Source organism: Schistocerca gregaria, chromosome X, assembly GCF_023897955.1.
Source record: "Schistocerca gregaria isolate iqSchGreg1 chromosome X, iqSchGreg1.2, whole genome shotgun sequence".
Taxonomy (NCBI): domain Eukaryota; kingdom Metazoa; phylum Arthropoda; class Insecta; order Orthoptera; family Acrididae; genus Schistocerca; species Schistocerca gregaria.
In genome coordinates, this window is record NC_064931.1 from 219321786 (window position 1) to 219344505 (window position 22720).

The 22720-nt window shown below is 39.5% G+C and overlaps 1 protein-coding gene across 3 annotated transcripts in view; it reads left to right on the forward strand.

Moving 5' to 3' along the window:
* LOC126297774 (KICSTOR complex protein SZT2-like) overlaps positions 1–22720 on the forward strand; it is a 710838-nt gene that overhangs the window by 17458 nt on the left and 670660 nt on the right. For all 3 annotated transcript variants that reach the window (XM_049988949.1, XM_049988951.1, XM_049988950.1), the window contains exons 4-5: positions 36–113; positions 7924–8016. In XM_049988949.1, the coding sequence (XP_049844906.1) occupies positions 36–113; positions 7924–8016 (171 nt within the window). The remainder of the gene's footprint in view (positions 1–35; positions 114–7923; positions 8017–22720) is intronic.

Below are 22720 nucleotides of genomic sequence, written 5' to 3' on the forward strand. Positions count from 1 at the left end.
GCTTCTTAAATGCCAATAATTACTTTTTTTTTAAGGATATTCAAAGAGGTGAAGTTATGATAGATGAGATGTTTGTTTCTTTGAAACATAGTTTGGAAGGATTAACAAAACCAGTAAGTATTTAATATTATTGTCATTAAAAGTTCATAAATACAGTTTTTTTCTAAAATGTTAGTATTCAGTTATGTTGAGAATATTTATTGCATACATTATTTAAATAAAATAGTGTATTTTCTTTTTTTTGTTGCTTCACATGTGCCATATAAGTAGTCTTCATAAAATTTGTGCCTGTAATCTTATTTTGTTTCACTGCTTTTATCTTGGGCAGGGACCTACAAGCAGCATAAACTTGCCCGAGAAAATAAAGGTGCTGTGCCAATTTTTCACACCAACAGAATGTTATGAAAAAAAAAAGGTCAATATGAATCAGGATAGACTGCTTCTTACCACATAGAGGAGGCATTGTGCAGCAGACAAGCACATTTAAAAGTAGACTGGTGGACATTAATCAGCTTTCAGACAAACTCCTTCATCATACAAAGGAAAGAAACCCCCCTCCCCCCACCCTCTCTCTCTCTCTCTCTCTCTCTCTCTCTCTCTCTCTCTCTCTCTCTCTCTCTCTCTCTCTCTCTCTGGGTGGTCCATTGATTGTGACCGGGCCAAATATCTCACGAAATAAGTGTCAAACGAAAAAACTACAAAGAACGAAATTTGTCTAGCTTGAAGGGGGAGACCAGATGGCACTATGGTTGGCCCGCTAGATGGTGGTGCCATAGGTCAAACGGATATCAACTGCATTTTTGTAAATAGGAACCCCCATTTTTTATTACATATTCATGTAGTACGTAAAGAAATATGAATGTTTTAGTTGGACCACTTTTTTCGCTTTGTGATAGATGGCATAATAGTCACAAACATATGGCTCACTATTTTAGATGAACAGTTGTTAACAGGTAGGTTTTTTTTTAAATTAAAATACAGAAAGTAGGTACGTTTGAACATTTTATTTCGGTTGTTCCAATGTGATACATGTACCTTTGTGAACTTATCATTTCTGAGAACACCTGCTGTTACAGCGGGGTTACCAGTAAATATCACATTAATACAATAAATGCTCAAAATGATGTCCGTCTACCTCAATGAATTTTGCAATACGTGTAACGACATTCCTCTCAACAGTGAGTAGTTTGCCTTCCGTAATGTTCGCACATGCATTGACAATGCATTGATGCCTGTTGTCAGGCGTTGTCAGTGGATCACGACAGCAAATATCCTTCAACTTTCCCCACAGAAAGAAGTCCGGGGACGTTAGATCCGGTGATCGTGCGAGCCATGGTATGGTGGTTCGACGACCAATCCACCTGTCATGAAATATGTTATTCAATACCACTTCAACGGCACATGAGCTATGTGCTGAACATCCATCATGTAGGCAGTACAACGCCATTCTGTCATGCAAGTTAAATATCTTGCAGTAACATCGGTAGAACATTACGTAGGAAATCAGCATACATTGCACCATTTAGATTGCCACCGATAAAATGGGAGCCAATTATCCTTCCTCCCATAATGCTGCACCATACATTAACCCACCAAGATCAATGATGTTCCACTTGCTGCAACCGTCGTGGATTTTCCATTACCCAATAGTGCATATTATACCGGTTTAGGTTACCGTTGTTGGTGAATGACGCTTCATTGCTAAATAGAATGCATGCAAAAAATCTGTCATCATCCCGTAATCTCTTGTGCCTAGTGGCAGAACTGTACACGATGTTCAAAGTCATCGCCATGCAATTCCTGGTGCATAGAAATATGGTATGGGTGCAATCGATGTTGATGTAGCATTCTCAACACTGACATTTTTGAGATTCCCGATTCTCGTGCAGTTTGTCTGCTACTGATGTGCGGATTAGCCACGACAGCAACTAAAACACCTACTTGGGCATCATCATTTGTTGCAGGTTTTGGTTGACGTTTCACACGTGGCTGAACACTTCCTGTTTCCTTAAATAACATAACTATCTGGTGAACTGTCCGGACACTTGGATGATGTCGCCCAGGATACCTAGCAGCATACATAGCACACGCGTGTTGGGCATTTTGATCACAATAGCCATACACTACACGATATCGGCCTTTTCCGCAATTGGTAAATGGTCCATTTTAACATGGGTAATGTACCACGAACCAAATACTGTCTGCACTGGCGGAATGTTACGTGGTACCACATACTTATACGTTTGTGACTATTACAGCGCCATCTATCACAAAGTGAAAAAAGAGGTCCAACTAAAACATTCATATTTCTTTACGCACTACATGAATATGTAATAAAAAGTGGGGGTTCCAATTTAAAAAAAAACGCAGTTGATATTCGTTTGAGTGGCCACACGCCATTGAGAAGCTCTCTCTACTGAAGTGAGTAGTGGTGGGTGTACAGAAGATGTGTGGAGGGAGAGGTGGGGTGGTGGAGGGGAGAGATGGCAGGATACACATTGTATGTGTGGTGTGGTGAAGCTACTGTAGTGCTGCCTGTGTGAATCCGTATAGACAGGTGTGGGACAGAGACAGGATGGTGGGCTGCTAGGTGCAGCATTGGGCATTGGGGCATTGGGATAGTTGTGCTGAGGGGTGGAATGGGGGGGAGGGGGGGGGGGAGCAGAGAGAATGAAAGGACCTGGACCCTGCAGGTGAGCTGGGGAGAAAAAAGGTGTGTGTGGCTGGAGTGTGTATTGGAGAATGGAGGCCTTGGCTTCACCGTCTGGACTGCGAGGAAATACGTACCACTAAAAAACAACAATCCTCAACCTCAGTGTGGTACGTGCTGAGGAGGTGAATGGCTGTTGAGGTAAAACTGTATTTAGCAGGCAACCTCGGGGGCACCTGTTCCCCCCTTCTCCCCCCTCTTCCCTGTTGCATAAGGTTTGCTCGGGCATGCAGGCCTTGGCTGGGTGGACATTTGTTTCCCTAGCATCTCATGGGATCGCAGTGGAATGGTCTCATCAAACAACGGATCCTGACAGGATGGGTATGCTGTCAGGTAGTACCTACATTCACTCATCAAAGAGAGTTTGGTTGGTCAGTCCTCGCGAGAAGAAGTCTCAGCATCATAGTAACAGGGCAGTAGTGTGCCATAATGCTTTCCTTGTTATCAAGAGATGAGGGGAACCTTTGAGAAGGTCTCCCCTTTCTATATTCACAAGGCATTGGAGGGTGTTGCTGTGTCTCTAAAAAGTGTCAAACGACTTCATAACGGAACACTACTAGATGAAACTGCTTATTCAAACCAGTTATCAAAGATTATGTGATGTAAGGCCTTAGGTGACTACCCAGTTGAGACTGAGTTGCAGAACACCCTTAACTTCTGTGAGGGCATGGTTAACTGCTCTGATATAATGGATGTGGACCTTGTGGAGTTATGTGAAGAATAGAAAAACGTGGGCATCACAGAAGTGCAGAACTATATGAGAAGAGTCAGTGGCACATTGGAAAAATCTGCAATGTTTATTCTAGCATCTACTGCTCCAGAATTACATGAACACATCCTTGCAGGCTATATTCTTCTTAAGGTTCACCTGTTTGTTCCTAACCCAATGTGATGTCAAATATTTGGCCATATCACTGTAGAGTGTAATGGAAGTGCTACATGTGGAAATTGTGGAGGCCCAGCTCACAAATTAGGCAATTCTTGTACACTTCCTCTGAAATGTATAAACTGCTCGGGGGATCACCCAGTATGGAGCAGAAAGTTTGAGATGTACAACAAGGAAAGGAAAATTCAGGAGTTGAAAGTCACGAGATGCATACCCTGTTACAGCAAAGCTAAAAAAGCTTTCAAAGCTGTGCAACCTCCAGTTTTTGATACTTCTTTTCCATCGCCAAGTGTGATGCCTCCACACAAACTCAGGCCACAGATTCAAGTATGAGCACATGCGCTTGTCTGTGTACCTGTGGGGGAAAAACTACACTTGAGCCAAGAATCATTCAGAAGCCATCAGCAATGGGCTTACAACATAAGCCACATACTGCTGCCCACCATCAGAAGCCTACTAAACAATCCCCTCAACACAAGCAACCAACTCCTCCCATAAGTAAGGATAAACATCCCTCAAAAAATAGTTTGAAGAAAGTGGCAGTTAAATCTTCAGATCCATGAGCTTTCTCTCTCTCAGAAGGGGACTTTACTCTTGAAGATATGGATTTAAACCTGGAGGAACCAGAGGGCCTGGCACCAGCTAACATGCCCCTTGACCTCCCAGCTAAATCACTGCCTTTGTGGTAGAAAGACAAGACCCAACATCGCTAATCAGTGGCTCCCACAGAGACTTCTGCGTTGTGGTGGAATTTAGATGGATTCCGATCACATTTGGAAGAATTGTAGCTCCTGATCCAGGAGAAACCGTTCTGCATCTGCTTACAAGAAACTCATTTGAAAGTCACTGACACACCTGTATTAAGGGGTTATCACCCCTACAGGAAGGATGATGTTACTGAAGACAGGGCTAAGATGGAGTGGCTGATTTCACTGATGACAGATGCTATCCCTCTCCTGTCCCTCTTACCACAGCCAAACACGCAGTTGCCGTGGAAGTTCTAGCACCATTTAACATCACAATGTGTTCTTTATGTCTTCTACCTCATGATCCTGTGGATGCAGATGCACTGACAGAACTCTCCCAGGCAATCCCATGTCCATTCTTCTATGTGGGGGACTTCAATTCACACAACATGCTTTGGGACTCTGCCACCACTTGCTCCAGGAGTCGAATTATCAAGCGACTTGTCCATTCTGAGGATATCTACCTTTTGAACTCAGGTCAGATCTCACACTTTTCCACAGCTACAGAATCTTTTTGAGCCATTCATCTCTTTGCTCCCCAGGTAGTGCAGACTCAGTTCAGTGGGAAGTGGCTACAGATTTACATATTAGTGACCACTTCGCAGTGTGGATCCATCTGCCAGTTCAGACGGTGGTTGACAGGAGACCACGAAAATGGATCATTCAAAGGACAAATTGGTTTCAGTACAGTTGACAGGCCATTTTGAACCAAAGGAATGTGTGCAGGAGATGGTGACCCATATCACTTGTGAGATCCAACAGGCTGCTGCAGAGTCCATCCTACAATCTCGAAAGCACCTCAGACAACTGCCTGTACCTTGGTGGAATGACAACTGTCTGAGGAGAGTGATAAAAGAATCGAAGAAGGTTTCCTGGAAGGAATTACAACTTCCGTTAATTGGTCCACTTCCACTGTGGGAAAGCATGGGGAGCCTACAGGTCCCACCTCCTGTAGTTTTATAGGGAATTTGTTTGATCACATTCAGATTACAGCAGAGTGGTCTGTGGATCAGCCCGTATTTCCTGCCTCAAGATCTTAGACGCTGTCCTCAGTGAGGGCATTCAGTTATCGACTGGAGCCTTTCGGACCATCCCAGTTTGTAGTCTGTGTGCAGAGGCTGGTGAACCACCACTCTGGCTTTTGCAACATATCCTTTTGGCTTGACAGGCACTGAAAATCTCAATGTCACCTCAGTCATTGGCATTTAGGGCAGTGGTCCAACCAAACTTTGAACAGTTGTTCAGGAATCGGTCCCATGCGACCAAGACATATAGAATACATGCTACTGTCTGTGTCAAGGATCCGTATTTATACAGATGGATTCCAGCAAGAGAATGTCCTCAATTGTTCTGCTTTTTTCCCCGATAGGGATTTCAAAGCGCGTCTTCTGGAACAATTTACAAGTTATGATGTGGAACTATATGGCATTATGATGACACTGGAGAGAATTCACAGACATCACCATAAAAGGTTTCTTGTCTGTTCATGTTTGCTTAGTGCACTGCAAGCACTTCACCAGATGTATCCAGTAGACCAGCTAATTGAGCTCATCCATGACTCCTTACAACAGCTCCAGCATCGTGATCAAGGAGCTGATCTTTTGCTGGGTACCTGGCCACATCTGGATATAGGGAAAACAACATGGCTGACAAAGGAGCCAAGGAAGCATGTCAAGATGGTGTTATCTCCCGGTGTCCCATTCCGTTGCACACTGCCATCCCATTTTCTGACAGTTGCATCATGCAGCAGTGGGAGACTGAATGGTTGAAAGTGACAGAAAACAAACTGCAGTGACTCAAATCATCCACACTGGCGTGTTGGACTTCATGTCAGTCTCAACGCTGGAAGTGGGTTTTGATTACCAGGCTGTGCATCAGACATAGCCCTTTAACACATGGCTTCCTCCTCTGGTGGGAGCATCCCACCACTCTGTGAGGTTTGTGGTGTGCACTTTCAGTTCAGTATATTTTGACAATGTGTGTCTCATAGACTGATATCATGGCAGCCCTCATTCTTGATGGAGATCTGCCCACCACCCTCGCTCATACTGATTCCTATACAGAGTGGTGAAATTTTATGAACTGTCAGATATCATCCCTAAAGTGGTGGGGAAGGGAGACAGACTTTAATGCATTGTTAACTGCTTTGCATGTGGGGAGAGCCTTTGTCACTATCCGTGAGATGCTGACTTTTCGTCAGGGCACTGATGATCATGATGTTGAGTGTCCCTCACATAAAATAATAATAATAATAATAATAATAATAATAATAATAATAATAATAATATAATCTATAATCTAAGTTGGTAGACTACAGGCTGCTTTCACAGTTGGCATTACCTTTGATGGGATAGAAAATGTATGTGATAGAACTAGAGTAAGTGGTAATGAGATGGTGTGTGGGACACATTTTGCCTTCTTGCCTCTAGTTTTTTTTACAGGGATATGAGCCATGGGACAAGAGGTTGGGAACAGGGGTGGAAAAGTGAAGGATAGTGGTACTGCATAGGTTAGGTGTGCAATGCAGTACCAATATGGGAGGGGACAAAAATAGTGTGGAATATATGGTTCACGTCACTAGTGTGGCCCACTACATAACTGTGTTAATGTATTCTAGAGGATTCAGGATGACTTAGAAGGCAGTCTGTTTCTTCTGATTCAGGGGCGTAGGCGTGGTTCTGTTGAGGTTCAGACATAGTCCAAACACTGAGAGCTTTCAAATGTTGGGGACAAAAAGAGCACAAGTAGATAACAACAACAGTTCTTAAACTCAGATGTTTCAGCAAATCAACAGTTAAATGGAAGAATGTAATTTTACCCAGACCATTTAAGAGCATTTCCCTCTAATGACTACTACAGCCACTCAGGACTAATCTATCCACTGTCTGTGAGTGATTGCTGAAAGGAGTCCCCACCAGTAATGAAATTTTCAGCTATGCTTTCTTCAGTTGGATTCAGCTTCATCTGAAGTACACGGTATTATATCAGATATCACAACGAAATTCAGTACAGAATGTTGTGGTTGCTCACTGGTAATCTGAAACACATCTTTTCTGCCTTTAACCTAATATGTGAATCAAGGCACTTTCCCAATTAGTAGAATGAAGCTATTTTAAATCCTCCTCACAAATCTGTGAAGCACCTTTCAGCTATAGAACAGTTTGTCCTGTGTAGGCATCACCTAATATGTGCTTAGTTTGGCCTCGTAAAAAATTGTAATAATGATTGGAGGATAGATCCATTCTTGGGATATACAGAGATGTATCCCTGTCTGTATATGGTGTTTTCTCATCATGGAGGATAAATCCATTCTTGGGACATACATAGATGTATCCCTGTCTGTATATGGTGTTTTCTCATCATCAACAAGAAATAAATCTTTTATGGGTTGTTCTGTCCTACAAGGTCTTGGTCCAGTTATCTCTTCTTTAGTTCTCCAGTGTTCCTTCTCCCATGTTTTGCCTTGTAGTTCAGCAGCTCATTTAGATTTATGGGCTCATCCATTCTTGTTGTGTATTTCTTCGATTTCTTTGTGTATTGTATTTCTTCTATGTTCAACTACTTGTTGTTTTATTTTTCAGTGTTGTATTCCTGGCTCATCTGTGGAATTTAGGCCGCAGATTTATGTTACAGTAATAGCTCATACTCCATTCTTCACCACACCAGCTCAGCAGGTGAGTAACAGTAATTTTATGAATATTTTATATTGCAGTTTGGCATGTCACTTTACCCACAAGAATTTCAACAAAAATATTTTAAGTTTCATTTGTACAAGGATTAGCAGAAATTCAGATTGTTGTCTGTAGCATACTTGTTTTGAAAATTATTGAAAATCAAAAGGGCCATTTTCATCTCATTTAAACTATGAAGACCAAATTTGTCATTGAGATATCTTTAATTATGAGTATGAAGTGTTCCGTCCTCTTGTAGCCACATTTCTTTTTCTTTTGATATTCCAGTGTCGAAATTATCTTGGTAGAACACGGAAGAAAGTTGCATATAGTTCTCTAATTGGAGCCATTGTTGCCTTACTTCTCATTTTCAGAGTCTTACGAAGCTAGAGACTATGTAGTATTGAATGTGATTTGTCTCTACAGTAGGATTATTAGTCAGGGCAAGTCCGTGATGCTTTTCGGTTAATTAGACCAAATACCAGTCTGCTAATCCAGAGCAATACAAATGTAATTTTAAATTCAACATACATTCATGCAATTCATTTACACAATACCAGTCTCCTATTCCAGGTTATTACAAATATAATTTTAAACACAACATACGTTCATCCAACTCATCTACACTATACTGTTCTAGATTTGATATAAAGTATACAGACTGTAGAAGGAAAACAGAAAATAATCTCAATTAAGCTTTATTCCAGAATATCTGTAGTAAATTTCTCCTATAGTTTCCAGAACAAATATTGAGTAAAAGATCAAACTTGTTCCATATACAACATGAATGAAATGCTGACCCTACAATACAGTGAAATCAAAAAGAGTAACCATGTTAGAAAGCAGCACAGGGCAAGTTTTTATTCATGGTATCTGCATTGTTCAAGAGTGAATTTTTGCCTCCGTTGCTCTCAGTTTCAGGGTTTACACATTTTTCCTGAGGTATTTTCAGAAGAGCATGAAAAGAATGGTATTGTGCAGTTTTCTCAAACCTCATGCATTAAATGCTAGGCTGGTTTCTTTGAAACGATGAGAATCAATTTCTTGCCCCATCCTTCAGCAGTTTGAGGTTGTGTTCCGTCTCTTATGATCTCATCATCAACAAGATGTTGAACAGTAACTTTCCCCCTGGATTACTCCTAATTATCCCATCTACATATGATGTTTTAGGTTAAATGCTAATGGAAAGAGAGAGAGAGAGAGAGAGAGAGAGAGAGAGAGAGAGAGTGTGTGTGTGTGTGTGTGTGTGTGTGTGTGTGTGTGTGTGTGTGTGTATACCACTTTTTTGTTCTTTGTATTGATGCTATTTTACAACATCCTCATCTAATACAGCAAGGGAAACAATATTTGTTACCTAGCTTGCTCATGACTCAAACCGAACTTCATGCTGTTCTCAGCATTAAACAAAACTTGTGATCTCAGAAAATTTGTGGTTTGTGAAACCACAAGATGCAATAACAAATACTTGACCAGAAAAATTTTAAACATCCATCTGAATCTGGAACTGCAAGCTAGTTCAGTGCTCATTCCTGATTGTCTGTATGTGAAGACTGCAGGCAAGTGAGTTTCACTCTCTTAACATATTTGATTAATACAGAGGTCAAGGAAATGACACCATCTGTTGCTTAAGGAAGATGTCTTGGACAGTCTTAAAAATATTGGGATTACACGTTTATTCATACCTGTTTGTTACACGATGTTACCTTTGGGTGATGGACTGTCAGTGTCAGTAAAACCTCCTTTATATAATGTGAATGATAAGATCTCCACTGATGGAAATTGTGATGTATCCAGTGAGATCTTAAACCATGGCACTGGGATGTACTATTGAATGTATGCATTTAAATATTACTCACAGTGAAGTTGGTGACTACATGTGACTACTATTATTCAGCAACTTTGTGTGATTGTTACATTATCTGTCAGTGAGCTTCCATGTGTATTCAGAATCCTGCTACAGTTTGGTCAGTTATTGAGATTTAATTGTTGTAAAAATAGCTAACAAACTGCAGGTCAAGTCTTTTAGGTAATACAGTAGAAATTGATCAAATGTCCACCAGTCTCAGTACTGTTTCTGAAATTAATTTGTAACAGAGCTACTTTGAGTTTCAGAGTTTCATTGTATTAGTGAGATGTTCAACACGTAATATGTTGGACCCAAATTTGGCAAATGACAGGACATCAAACTTTAATCTTCTTTCTTCCATTTCATGATCAATAGCAGCAGAGCTAAAATCCCTGTGTGATCATTCTGATTCTTAACATGTGATTTCTGATTCCATGGCTTCCACAAATGACTTCATATGCTTTATGGATGAGGTGAAATCTTCAACAAGACTTCATTGGGTTTGGTAGCGTTCTCGCTTCCCGCGTCCGGGTTCCCGGGTTCGATTCCCGGCAGAGTCAGGGATTTTCTCTGTCTTGTGATGGCTGGGTGTTGTGTGTTGTCCTTAGGTTAGTTAGGTTTAAGTAGTTCTAAGTTCTAGGGGACTGATGACCATAGATGTTAAGTCCCATAGTGCTCAGAGACTTCATTGGGTTTCTTCTCCTATCTTTGTCCATCCAATCTGAATTAGTGCTCAGTCTCTAATAACCTTGTTGTGCATGAGATTTTAAACAGTAACCTTCCATCTTTTAATACCTTCATGAACTTTTGAATTTATTTCAATGTGTGTAGATAAAATAGTTGCACCTCCACTTTTACTAAGGATTAACAATAAAATGCATTGCTTCTGTGAATCAATGTCATTTTTGTTTTTCTGTTTCTCAGTTGCTTTAATACTGAGTTTATTATCCGAACCTTTTACGCTACTCATTTCTAACAGTTTATGATATGAATTAAACTCATATATATAATACAATTAATATGTAGTGGTTGGTTGTTTAACATTTCATACACCATTTAATTTTGTGAAGAAAATTAGTTAAAATTTCAGTGAGGTGCTTTTTTTAGTTTCAGCCATTGGAGAACACTTCAGGTCTAATTTTTAACCAGGAAAAGAAAGTGTTGGTCCTTTACTGAAAAAGTATAAAGGAAACATAGCCATCCATATTAGTAGTTTTAGTATATGATCATTAGGTATATGCAGTTGCTGATAATGACAGTGAGACAAGCTTCACATGTTACAACATGTCATTTAAAAAAACTGAAGATTTTTGAGAGGGGTGAGATGATCGTACCGGTGCTGGTGAAAGAATTAGGAACAGACACATGACAACTGGGTGAATATTGGCCCTGCTAGAGCAAGGTTGAAGAATAAGATCAGATGAAAACTGTTAAATATTTGTACATGAGAGAGCAAAGCTTCCATCCACAAATAAATATACAGGGTGATTATAATTAAAGTTAAACTTTCCAACTGCTGTAGAAATAACACCACTGGTCAGAATGATGCCAAATTGCAACAGAGTATTATCATAGAAGGGGGAAAACATATAACAGAAGAAAAATAAATAGTTACAAAATGTAACAGTAGGTGGTGTTGAAAGCATCATAATTTAATAGCGGTCGACTACAAATGACAAATGAATCCTACAACACTGCCTAAGGTGCACATTTGACATTAAACTAACTGTACTACTCAGTGTTTGTGTGGGTGTACAGGTGTGATACTGTTAATTATGTAAACCCATCCACCACGACAGTATCATATCACATCAGATGGGAAAAAATCAGTTTTTAATTGTCCTGAGGCCAAAAACCACATAAAAAGCATCAATCAAAATCAAATTGGATTATTAATTTGCATGTGACTGGTGCAAAACATATTCAATATGCTGTCCACCATTTTGTGCAGCAAGTTGAAAACAAGAAACAGCATGTTCCACAGCTGATCAAAGTGTTTGTGGGGTCATGTTCAGAATGTGTTGTGCAATGCATGCCTTCAATGCAGCTAAGATTGCAATTGGAACACTGAACACAACATCTTCCAAATAGCCCCACAGCAAGAAGTCACAATCAGGTGATTGGGACAGCCAGGCTGTAGGGAAATGGTGGCTGATAATTCTTGCATATCTGAAATGGCACTTCAACAGCTGCTAAACCAGATTTGCAATGTGCAGAGGTGTGCCATCTTGCTTAAAAATGGTCCCATCCACACTATTCGACAGCTGGAATGTTGTGGTTGCGCAATAGACACTCGTAGTGCTTACCAGTGACAGTACAGGTTACAGGACCAGAAGCACCTGTTTCTTTGAAAAAAATATGGCCCTATGATAAATGATGCCATAAACCCACATCACTCTTACACACCATGATCATGGGTATGTCCAATATTTGGGCAATTCTCCGTTCACTAGACATTTGCACACCACCACTCGTCTCCTCGTACATTGCTGTGACCACCGCTTCCACTGACATCGAATCAATTCATTTCCTCTCTCTACCAGGTTGCACACCAAAAGAACCCATCTTTTCGAATTACCGAATCATTTTCTCCAGACCCACAGCAGTCATCAGCCCAACACCTATTTTCAAACCCCTCAGTGTCTGGAACTTCTGCAGAGTGATGTGTGCACAGTCATCAATCTTGTAATACAGCTTTACAAGCAGAGCACGATCCTGCATTAAGACAATCATGGCAAATGTCACAGACTTGAAAGGAGGAAAATCCATGTGCCCGTCGTGTTTATACCAGTTTCAGTGGTTCATGTCCATGACATATTTTGACACATACAGCACCATCTATTGCTCAATTTTCAGACTAATTTTTTCTTCTGCCATATGTTTTCCCTCCTTCTCTGATAATATTCCATTGCAATTTCATGTCATTCTGACCAGTGGTGGTATTTCTACAGTATTTTGAAAGTCTAGTTATAATCACCCTGTAGATTCAAAAATTATCACTCTTGTGAAACTCAGTTTGTTCTTTTCTCGCACGATACTCTGCGAATTATGGATAAAGGGCAACAGGCAGATTCCATATTCATAGATTTCTGGGAAATGTTTGACACAGTGTCATACTGCGGACTGTTAACAAAAGTCTGAGCAACTTGAATAGGTTCTCAGACATGGGAGTGGCTTTTGAAGATTTTTCAGATATTCGAACCCGGTACATTGTCCTAGCTGTTGAGTGTTCATTGGAGACAAAGGTATCATCAGGAGTGCCTCGGGGAAGTGTGATAGGACTACTCATATTCACTGTATACATAAACACTATGGCATATAGGCTGAGCAGCAATCTGCAGCTGTTTGTTGATATCACTGTGGTATACAGTGTTGTCTGTGAGTGTCTGACTGTAGTAGGATACAGGATGACTTGAGTAGAATTTCTGTTTAGTGAGATTAATGGCTGCTTGGTCTGAATGTAGGAAAATGTAAATTAAAGCAGATGAGTAGGGAAAACAATCCTGTATTGTTCGAATGCAGTGTTAGTGGTGTGCTACTTGACGCAGTCATATTGATGAAATGTCTAGGCATAAAGTTGTAAAGTGACATGTAATGGAATAAGCATGTAAGGTCAGTTGCAGGGAGGGTGAATGTTGACTTCAGCATATTGGGAGGCTTCTAGGAAAGTGTAGCTCATCTGTGAAGGTGAGTTTGTATAGAACGCTATGTGAACCATTCTTGAGTACTGCGTGGGTGTTTGGAATCCCCACCAGATCCGATTAAAGGAAGACATTGAAGCAATTCAGAGGCATGCTGCAAGATTTGTTGTTGGTAGATTTCCATCAGCACATGAGTGTTACGTAAGTGGTCCACAAACTCAAGGGAGAATCACTGAAAGGAAGAAGAATTTCTTTTCTTGCATCACTATTGAGAAAGTTTAGAGAACCTGCATTTATGACAGACTGTGGATTGATCCTTCTGCCACCAACATATATTTCAAGTAAGGACTGCTAAGACAAGAGAAATCCGGCCTCTTACAGAAGCATATAGGCAGGTGTTTTTCCTTCACTCCATTTGCAGGTGGAATGGGAAAGATAATGACTAGTAGTAGTTAAAAGTACCCTCCACTGTGTGCTGTATGGGGCTTGTGGGGTATGTATGTAGATGTAATAGTAGGCTGAAGTGAAAGATTTACTTGATAGATAAATGAAAATAAATTTCTACTGATACAGAGGCATGGGAGAAATTTCCATAAAGATTTACTGTGGTATGGTGGTGAAAGGAAAACCTAAATGGGAATAGACATAATTTAAGAAAATACTCTTGCTCATTTAAAGAAAAATGAATACATTGTATGACAGTGATTCATTTAGAATTTTAATTAAGTAGTTCTTCGTGAAAAGTTGAGCAGGGGGGAAGGAGGAGAAAATTTTTGATATTTGGGGGGACAATAAATTATTTTTAGTGTAGTCAGCACGTTTTACTAGTTGAAAAAGCAGAAACACTATAGTGACTGAAAAATTGGGATGTTGTGCACCAGACTTCAGGAGAACGGTGTGAAAAAATCGGCTTTTTGAGGAAGATTATAATGGAAGCAGATTGTAATAGAATCTGGAATTCTTCCCTGTTGTGAGAAACCCATTGTAGTTGTCTCACTTTGATCATGTAGCATTTTGGTATATGAACAAACAACTATGGAGATAGTTTTAAAGAAATTGATGTTAAAGGATTGTAAAGAAATTTCAGTATGAGGATACATAAATGCATAATTCTAAGCCACAGTATGTGTGGTTTGTGGGGTCATGGAAAAAAGGGTTATGGACATTGAGGAATTGCCTTTTTGGATCGAATTTTGCTATAACATAAATAAAATGTCTCAGAGGAATTTTTGAAAGCATGGCATTTTGTTCTATGATTTACTGCAAATATGGAAGTATAACCTGATGGGACCATTGCAGTTACAAGAATTCAGTTTTGAGGCGCAGTGCATCAGAGGAGCGGATATGAAAATTACTTTTGCTTTGTCCAGTCTTCTAGATGACCTTGAGGATATACAGATACAGAGACCTCAAGGTTGGGCCTCAAATATATTAAACATTAGAAGAAGTAAACAGTAAATTTTTACAGTGAACATAATACTTACTCTGCATCAGAGTTATTGAAAAATGGGCCATGAAAATGTTGCTAAGTAGAAGTTCTTAAATGCCCAAAAGTTCAAGAAGCACACACATATAAAACATCTGAGATTTTTATTTATATGCATATTTTTTGTATTGCTAATTCATTGCCCCCTTACATTTGACACCATGTAAGCTGTAATTAACAACATGTAATAAATATAAAATTTTGCACATGTGTATGGGATTTTCAATCTAAAAGCAGAAAGTTTAGGTTTACCATCTGCAATAGTGTAGAGTACTTTACAAATGCTCTGAATTTCACAAATATTTTACTCTTTTTAGACACAGGTGGATTGATTATGCTTACAGTTTACAACATTATTATAAGGCAGTTAAAATCTTTTCATCCTGGATGAAGATTAAAATGGAAAGCAATAATATGCCCACTGTGTTATAACTACCAGTTTTGCTTTTCTGGTTGTTAGTTATTACTTTGTTAGGCGGACTTTTATCAGGTAGTATTAATGAATTTCATTATGAGAGATTGTTTTGAGATGTGTTGGTGATGTTGAAGTGACTATGCATGGAAGTCAGCTACATTGTGAGAGGAATACATGCACATTTATTTTTATTATATTTTTTTGCTTTCAAATTTAATGTGTTTTAAGGAGTAGAAAGGGGCAGACAAGTGATTAAGAAATACAAAGCAGGAGTACTCTTAAATGTGTGAAGATGCAGTAGCCTTTGTTATTGCAAAAGGCCAAATTCTGTTTTGACATTACAGAGGGACGGTATAAAGAAAAATAATGAAGTATATTTAAATGAAAGCAACATCTTTTGATAAATCACCTTGAAAAGCTATGGCAAAATCTTAGTGCAGTTTGGAGTGTTTTATTGCTGTTAAAAATGCAAAGATTTGGGTACTTCTAAAGATGTGAAATTTGTTAAATGAGAAACGGAAGACTGAGAATGGTGAGTGTATTGCACGTCTTGATATTAATCCCCTTAAGAATTTATAAGAGAATGCTAATTGGATGCATCAATTTCATGCTTGAGGTTAATGAATTCATTAGCTTAGCAAATTTGTAGGAGAAATTCTTGATCTGAACAAGAAAGCAGCGTCAAAAAAGTGTATATAATTTTTATTATGGGTGCTTACATTGCAACATGTTTATCATAAAGTGAAACTAACAGGTTGATGCCTTTGGGAAAGGGGATTCTTGTCTTTGTTTGCAGAATTCTCTCTTAGTTCCATTAATGCCTCTGTAACTTTTAAATTTGGGGTAGTAGACGTAATACTTCAGTTTTTGAAGCTAAAATTCTCACTCAGTTCCTAGCTGGCACTACATGTGGAAGGAGGAATTTCTGTGCAGCCACACCATTTAACCCACTGCACAGGAAAATCTGGAGACTGGCTGATTTTAAGGCAGGTTCAGCATATCAGTTAAATTCTCATCAATCATCTCCCAGTTATGGACTCCTAGAACTGTGCCATCAAATCTCTGTACTAGTTACTTTCAGTGTAGTACTGATCTCTTCAAAGTCTCAATAAAATTCTGTTGTAATCTCAGAAAAATTGTGATAGTGAATTTCTTTTACCTGTTGTGCAACATTCACTTTTATAACAGGAAATTGTTCTGTACACTTTTGGTGGGTTTGGGTGGGTGGGTTGGTTTGGGTGGGTGGGTAGATGGATGGATGCAAAACCATGATCACATTCATGGTGCTGGCATATTTTATAACTCCTGTTTTGGTCTTTTTACAGAGAACAAAGTATCCATTTTGCACATTTTACTCACTGTTACTTCCGAAATGGAGAGAGAGAGAGAGAGAGAGAGAGAGAGAGAGAGAGAGAGAGAGAGAGAGAGAGAGAGAGCAATCTGTTCCTCCATTGTGAATTCACCATTTTTCGTTATAAATGGTAGTGAAGAATCTGTGAAATCATTATTTTCAACACGTCCAATACTGCTGTTATTGCTTTTGTCTCCAGTTATCGAGTGGACAACTACTCCTGGTTTACAAACCAAACAATTACTTTTGTGGCTACATTGGGTGAGCATTTGCTGCGGGAATTATCATAGATATTACGTTACTTGTTGAAACCATTTTGTCAATTGTTTTAGAGCCAACTGTGATGGACAAACATTAATGTACAAATTCTTTACACACTCTGGCAACACACTTTTTCCTATTATCAATTTACCATACTCAGTTTTCCATCACAGTGCACACATTTTAGGTGATGTGTCCAATTCTGTTTCACTCTAGTGATGAGTAGCAACAATGGAAACGAGATAACAATTTTTCAGCTATTTGGCTACACATTGCTGTCATCTCTGCTTTCCTTTGCTTATGTGAAATGGGTCAGCCTGGGAAATTTTGTATACTCATATGTGCTAAACTCTTGAGGGACTCTAAAATCTTACAAATTTCAACTACTGTGAAATGTTGTCAACTATACAGTCTACTAAATATGAGTCAAAATCAGTTGATAAGAAGGAAGAGGAACATGGAGCTGTAACATACTTAATAAGAAAAATGAATGACAGCTATAGTGGCATAATTGGAGGTAAGTTCTTTCTATAAACTGTTATGCAGAATAAGAGTCTTCATCTATTACAAGAATCTACATCTCCATCGACATACATACTCCCCAAACCACTGTACAGCACGTGGTGGAGGGTACCCTGTCATTTCTTTGCTATTCCTCTCGCTAATAGAGTGATGGAAAAATGACTGTCTATATGCCTCCATATGAGTCCTTATTTCTCTTATCTTTGTGATCCTTAGGTGCAATGTATGTTGTTAGGCAGTCAGCTTCAAACGCCAATTCTCTAAAATTGTGTTCCCGACGTATATTTGTAACACTTATGTGTTGTTTGAACCTTCCAGTAACAAATCTAGCAGCCTGCCTCTGAATTGCTTATATGTTTCCTTTAATCCTACATGGTATGGATCCCAAACATTCAAGCAGTACTTAAGAGTAGGTCACACCAGCGTCCTATATACAATCTCCTTTACAGATTAACTACACATTCCTAAAATTCTCCCAGTAGACCGAAGTTGACCATTTGCCGTACCTACCACAGTCCTTACATGCTCATTCCATTTCATATTGATTTGCAACATTACGTCCAGATAGTTAAACGATGTGACTGTGTCAAGCAGGACAGTACTAACTCTGTATCTAAACATTACTGGATTGTTTTTCCTACTCATCTGCATTAACTTACATTTTTCTGCATTTAGAACTAGCTGCCATTAATCACACCAACTTGAAATTTTGTCTGAATTATCTTGTATCCTCCTACAGTCACTCAACTTCGACACCTTACCATACACCACAGCTTAATCAGCAAACAACTGCAGATTGCTGCCTACCCTGTACGCCAAATCATTTATGCATAGAGTGAACAGTGGCACTCATATTGCACTTCCCTGGGCCGCTTTTGACGATACCCTTGTTTGTGATGACTTCTCGCCATCGAGGACAACATACTGTATTCTGTAACTTAAAAAGTCTTTAAGTCAGTGACATATCTCTGATGCTATTCCCCAGGGGCATCATGTCAAATGCTTTCCAGAAATCTAGAAATATGGAATCTGCCTATTGACTTTCAACCATAGTTCGCAGTATATCATGTGGGAAAAGGGCAAGTTGAGTTTCGCATGAGTGATGCTTTCTAAAATCACACTGATTTGTGGATATAAGCTTCTCAGTCTCAGTAAAATGTATTATATTCGAACTGAGAATATGTTAAAGGATTCTGCAGCAAAGTGAAGTTAGGGATGTCGGTCTGTAATTTTTCAGGTCCGTTCTTTGACCCTCCTTATGTACAGAAGTCACCTGTGCGTTTTTCCAGTTGCTTGGGAGTTTGCACTGTGTGACAGATTCACGATAAATGCAAGCTAGGTAAGGGGCCAGTACCATAGAGTACTCTTTGTAATACTGAACTGGGATTCCATCCGGACCTGGTAACTTATTTGCTTCCAAATCTTTCAGTTGTTTCTCTGTGCCAGGGATACTTATTACTATGTTGTCCATACAGCATTCTGTCTGATGGTCAAATGATGGTATGTGTGTATGATTCTCCTGTGTGAACAATTTCTTGAATGTGAAATTTAAAACTGCCACTTTCGTTTTGCTATCTTGAAGTGCAATGCCGGACTGGTCAACAAGGGATTGGATGGAAGCCTTAGACTTGCTTCATGATTCTCTCTCTGTCTGTCTGTCTCTGGGAGGAGCATGGTGGAAATTCCTGTGTGCCCAGCCATATTTAGCTTTTCCCTAGTTTCGCTTAAAGCAGATGCTGGGACGGTGCCACTGAAATGGATGGATTTCCTTCTCCATCCTTTCCAATATGAGCTTGCGATCTCTCCCTCATGATATTATTTTCAAAGGGACTTAAAACCCTAACTGTCCTTCCTTGTTATTGTTTTAGTAGAAAACTGAGAATAATTTTAATGTGTTATGGTGCAGACAAAATACCATGACATGGAGGAATTTTGAGGCATGGTGATCTACTTACTATTCTGAAGGATAATGGTTGATGACACACCGGCATGCTAACCATAATTCTGTGGCAGCACCCCTATAACAAGATACTGACACAGCACTTTCAGTTGGCTGTGGATGCCACTGCTGCCAGGCAGCAAAACAGATCTGCATGAGGATGCTACAAATAGACAGACTCAGTGAACTACCAGCAGCAAAGACTTTTGTGTGACAGAACTCAGTAGATGCCACGCTGCCCACATAATCCAGTGAATGCGGTGAGCCATCACCATGTAACTGCCGGCTGTGTTCACACTGCTGTCCCTGCCTCACAGACACTATATACACACTACAGTACTTGATCAATGTGTTGCCTCAGCAGCACATGAGGCTTCGGGGATGTCTACCTCTGCTACACTGAGTATGAAGACAGAAATGCCATGCTGTACTCGCCAGATGAGGGTGTGCACTAGTGTCTGCTCCAGCTTGATGCAATAATAAAGAGTTTTACTGTAATTCGTGTCACCTACAATGGATCCTTGTCTCCCTCGCCCCACTGATTTAATCTGCAATGCCCAGGTGGGAGAGCAGCTGCGCCATCCTGACGGACAAAAGAAACATTACCCAATCTCCCTGTGATGGACAATGTAACTTGTCTGTTACATATGAATGAGACAGCTATAGGATGGCATGGTGATGAGTGAAATATAGCCTAGTATAGTTTTAATTAACTGAAGACATAGGCACTATGTGGAAACTATGAAACTTTAACGTAGTAGATGGGAAAACGATGTAACACAAAAATGTAATGTAATTGGCCTGTCATCAGCGCCAGGTTTGGTAAAGGTTGAGCAGGGCCTGTAACACTAATGAACAGTGAAGCCCCTCTTAGAATTTTGCACTCATATTTTTTCAAACATGATATTTTACACCCGGGTAATATTTGAGGTAACAACTAATAACAGTTTTTTCACTAATGTATGCACTAAGAACTGTTATGTATGGTAATTTGATTTTTGATCCTTAACTGCCCAACATAATATCCATTGATAAAGATGCTCAGACTGCTTGACACAGTTAATTTGTTAGCTCAATTCACATTACAAGGAAAAACCATTTTTTGGACAAGTACCTAGTAAATACCATGTGTTTAATTTACAATGCAAAGGTAGTTCTGATCATCAAAAACACCTCATAATACCATTGTAGATGCATTAGTGATGTGTGCTTTTGGACTGTCATGTGTGAAACAGCTGTGGGTATTTTTGTTAGTTATTAGTTCCCTGAAAAAAGGCTCCAGTATATTGGTCACATACCTATCAGAAGTATCATGGTTTGGTTGAAAGAGAGCAGTCCAGGAATTTATATTACATTAATTGCATGCCACAATCCTGTTTTCACATTGTGCAGAGCCTCTTGCTGTAGCTGATAAGAATTTTCAGAACTTCAGTGTCAATTGTTCAGCGAGTCCACATATCCCAATTATTGCGGACATGCTTCCTCAGAAAAAAAAGATCATTTCAGGATCAACCTCTCCATAATGTACAGACTGTGGTTGAACAGTATCTGAATTGATCAGTTCATGCAATACTGATATTTTGTCAGGGTTCAGTTTGAGTCTGTGTCCAGATGCTACTGATATAGATGCCTGAAGTTGTGGTTGGTGCAATGATTTTCATGGAGCTTTTTTCGGGGTCACTCCTAACTTCTCAAGTCTATTCTCAGCTAAATCCAATGTGCCTTTGTCACAGTCCAAGGAAGAGCCAAAGTATATGCAGCAAGTGGAGTGTGCCTCCCCAGTATTGGTTCCCGTTCAGTGCCAGGCTCCACACTTGTGTCATATATGAAACACCCTATTGTAAAATATTGCTCCATGTTTTCTCTGTCTCACCTCAATAAGAAAATTGATAACCTACTGGGATGGCTATGCAGTAACATGTCAGGACAGTTAGATCATGAAGGTGAATACTGTCATGATTTGAACCCACATTGTTCCGAATCAGTTTTTCTGGCAGCTTAAATATGTTTTTCAGGTGGTTACCCACATTCATTTGGCACTGGTGGGCTGGATAAAGGCTTTCCCCTTAGTTACACTGTACATGAACAGTAAGAATAGGAAGAAACACATCTACATTAGAACAGTAAGACACAACAGTAAGACACAGTAGTTTTCAACACTCATTCAACCACCTGTAGATTAACTATTAGTCATCCTATTTAGACAAGACCTGCACAGAATGATATTTATACAAAAGATGTTCGTATCGTAATAATATTTAAAAATTTCACCTCTGTTCTCATAAATGCTGAAGAGAATCACACTTTGGTTCTCATGACATGTAACAGGCCCAGCAGTGTCCCAAATCTGAAAAGCTGACTCAGTTTACCTATTACGAATAGTAAATCTCTCCTTCATAAAACAGAAATAAGATTTTTAGGCCATTACCTACTCAGGTTGTGCACGCAGTGAAAGTGAACAATTGGATGAAGGGGCTCTTACTCGGGTTTTTACTAAGTGGGAAGATTAAGGTAACTATTTTTCCCAGGTTTTAGCTATTGCTCAAATTACTAGCAAGTAGAATTGACATTTACTCTCCATTTTTGGCGTTGACTGTGCAGGCTGTCTCGAAATTAACATAATAGTTGTGTGGGCATAGAGCTGTGTCACATTGTAAAGTGAGTGTCACCAATGTTTTGGCTGTGGTTGCAATGGTCTGCTCTAGTTCTATTGGTTTACTGCGATGGTGACAAAGAAGACCACTACAAAAATGGCTGAAATGTCTGTGGCAGTTACTTTACAGTATGACGTGGCTTTATATTCAAGAGACTTTTATACTTACTGACTCTTTCCACGTAGGCCTATGTGCATGCCTCAAAACTTATTGTAAATTATTACAGTTTACTTTAAATAGTAGAATAATTCATATAATAAACCTATAAAGTTTAGACTATTAATCATCTCATAGGACTATGCTACGTAGTAAAATATAGTGACTTACAGATTATGGAAACCTGACCTACTTTGTGCTTAGCAATCTAGCAATCCCTTGCTGTATAACTGTTTTAGTTTTTTGTGAAGGTACACTTAAGGGGAGAGACAGAGAGAGAGAGACAGAGAGAGAGAGACAGAGAGAGAGAGAGAGAGAGAGAGAGAGAGAGAGAGAGAGATGCACCACAAAGGAATTATATGAATAGTTTGGAAATCAATAGATGTGATGTTCATATGTACATGTACAGATAAATAAGTGATTACAATTTCAGAAA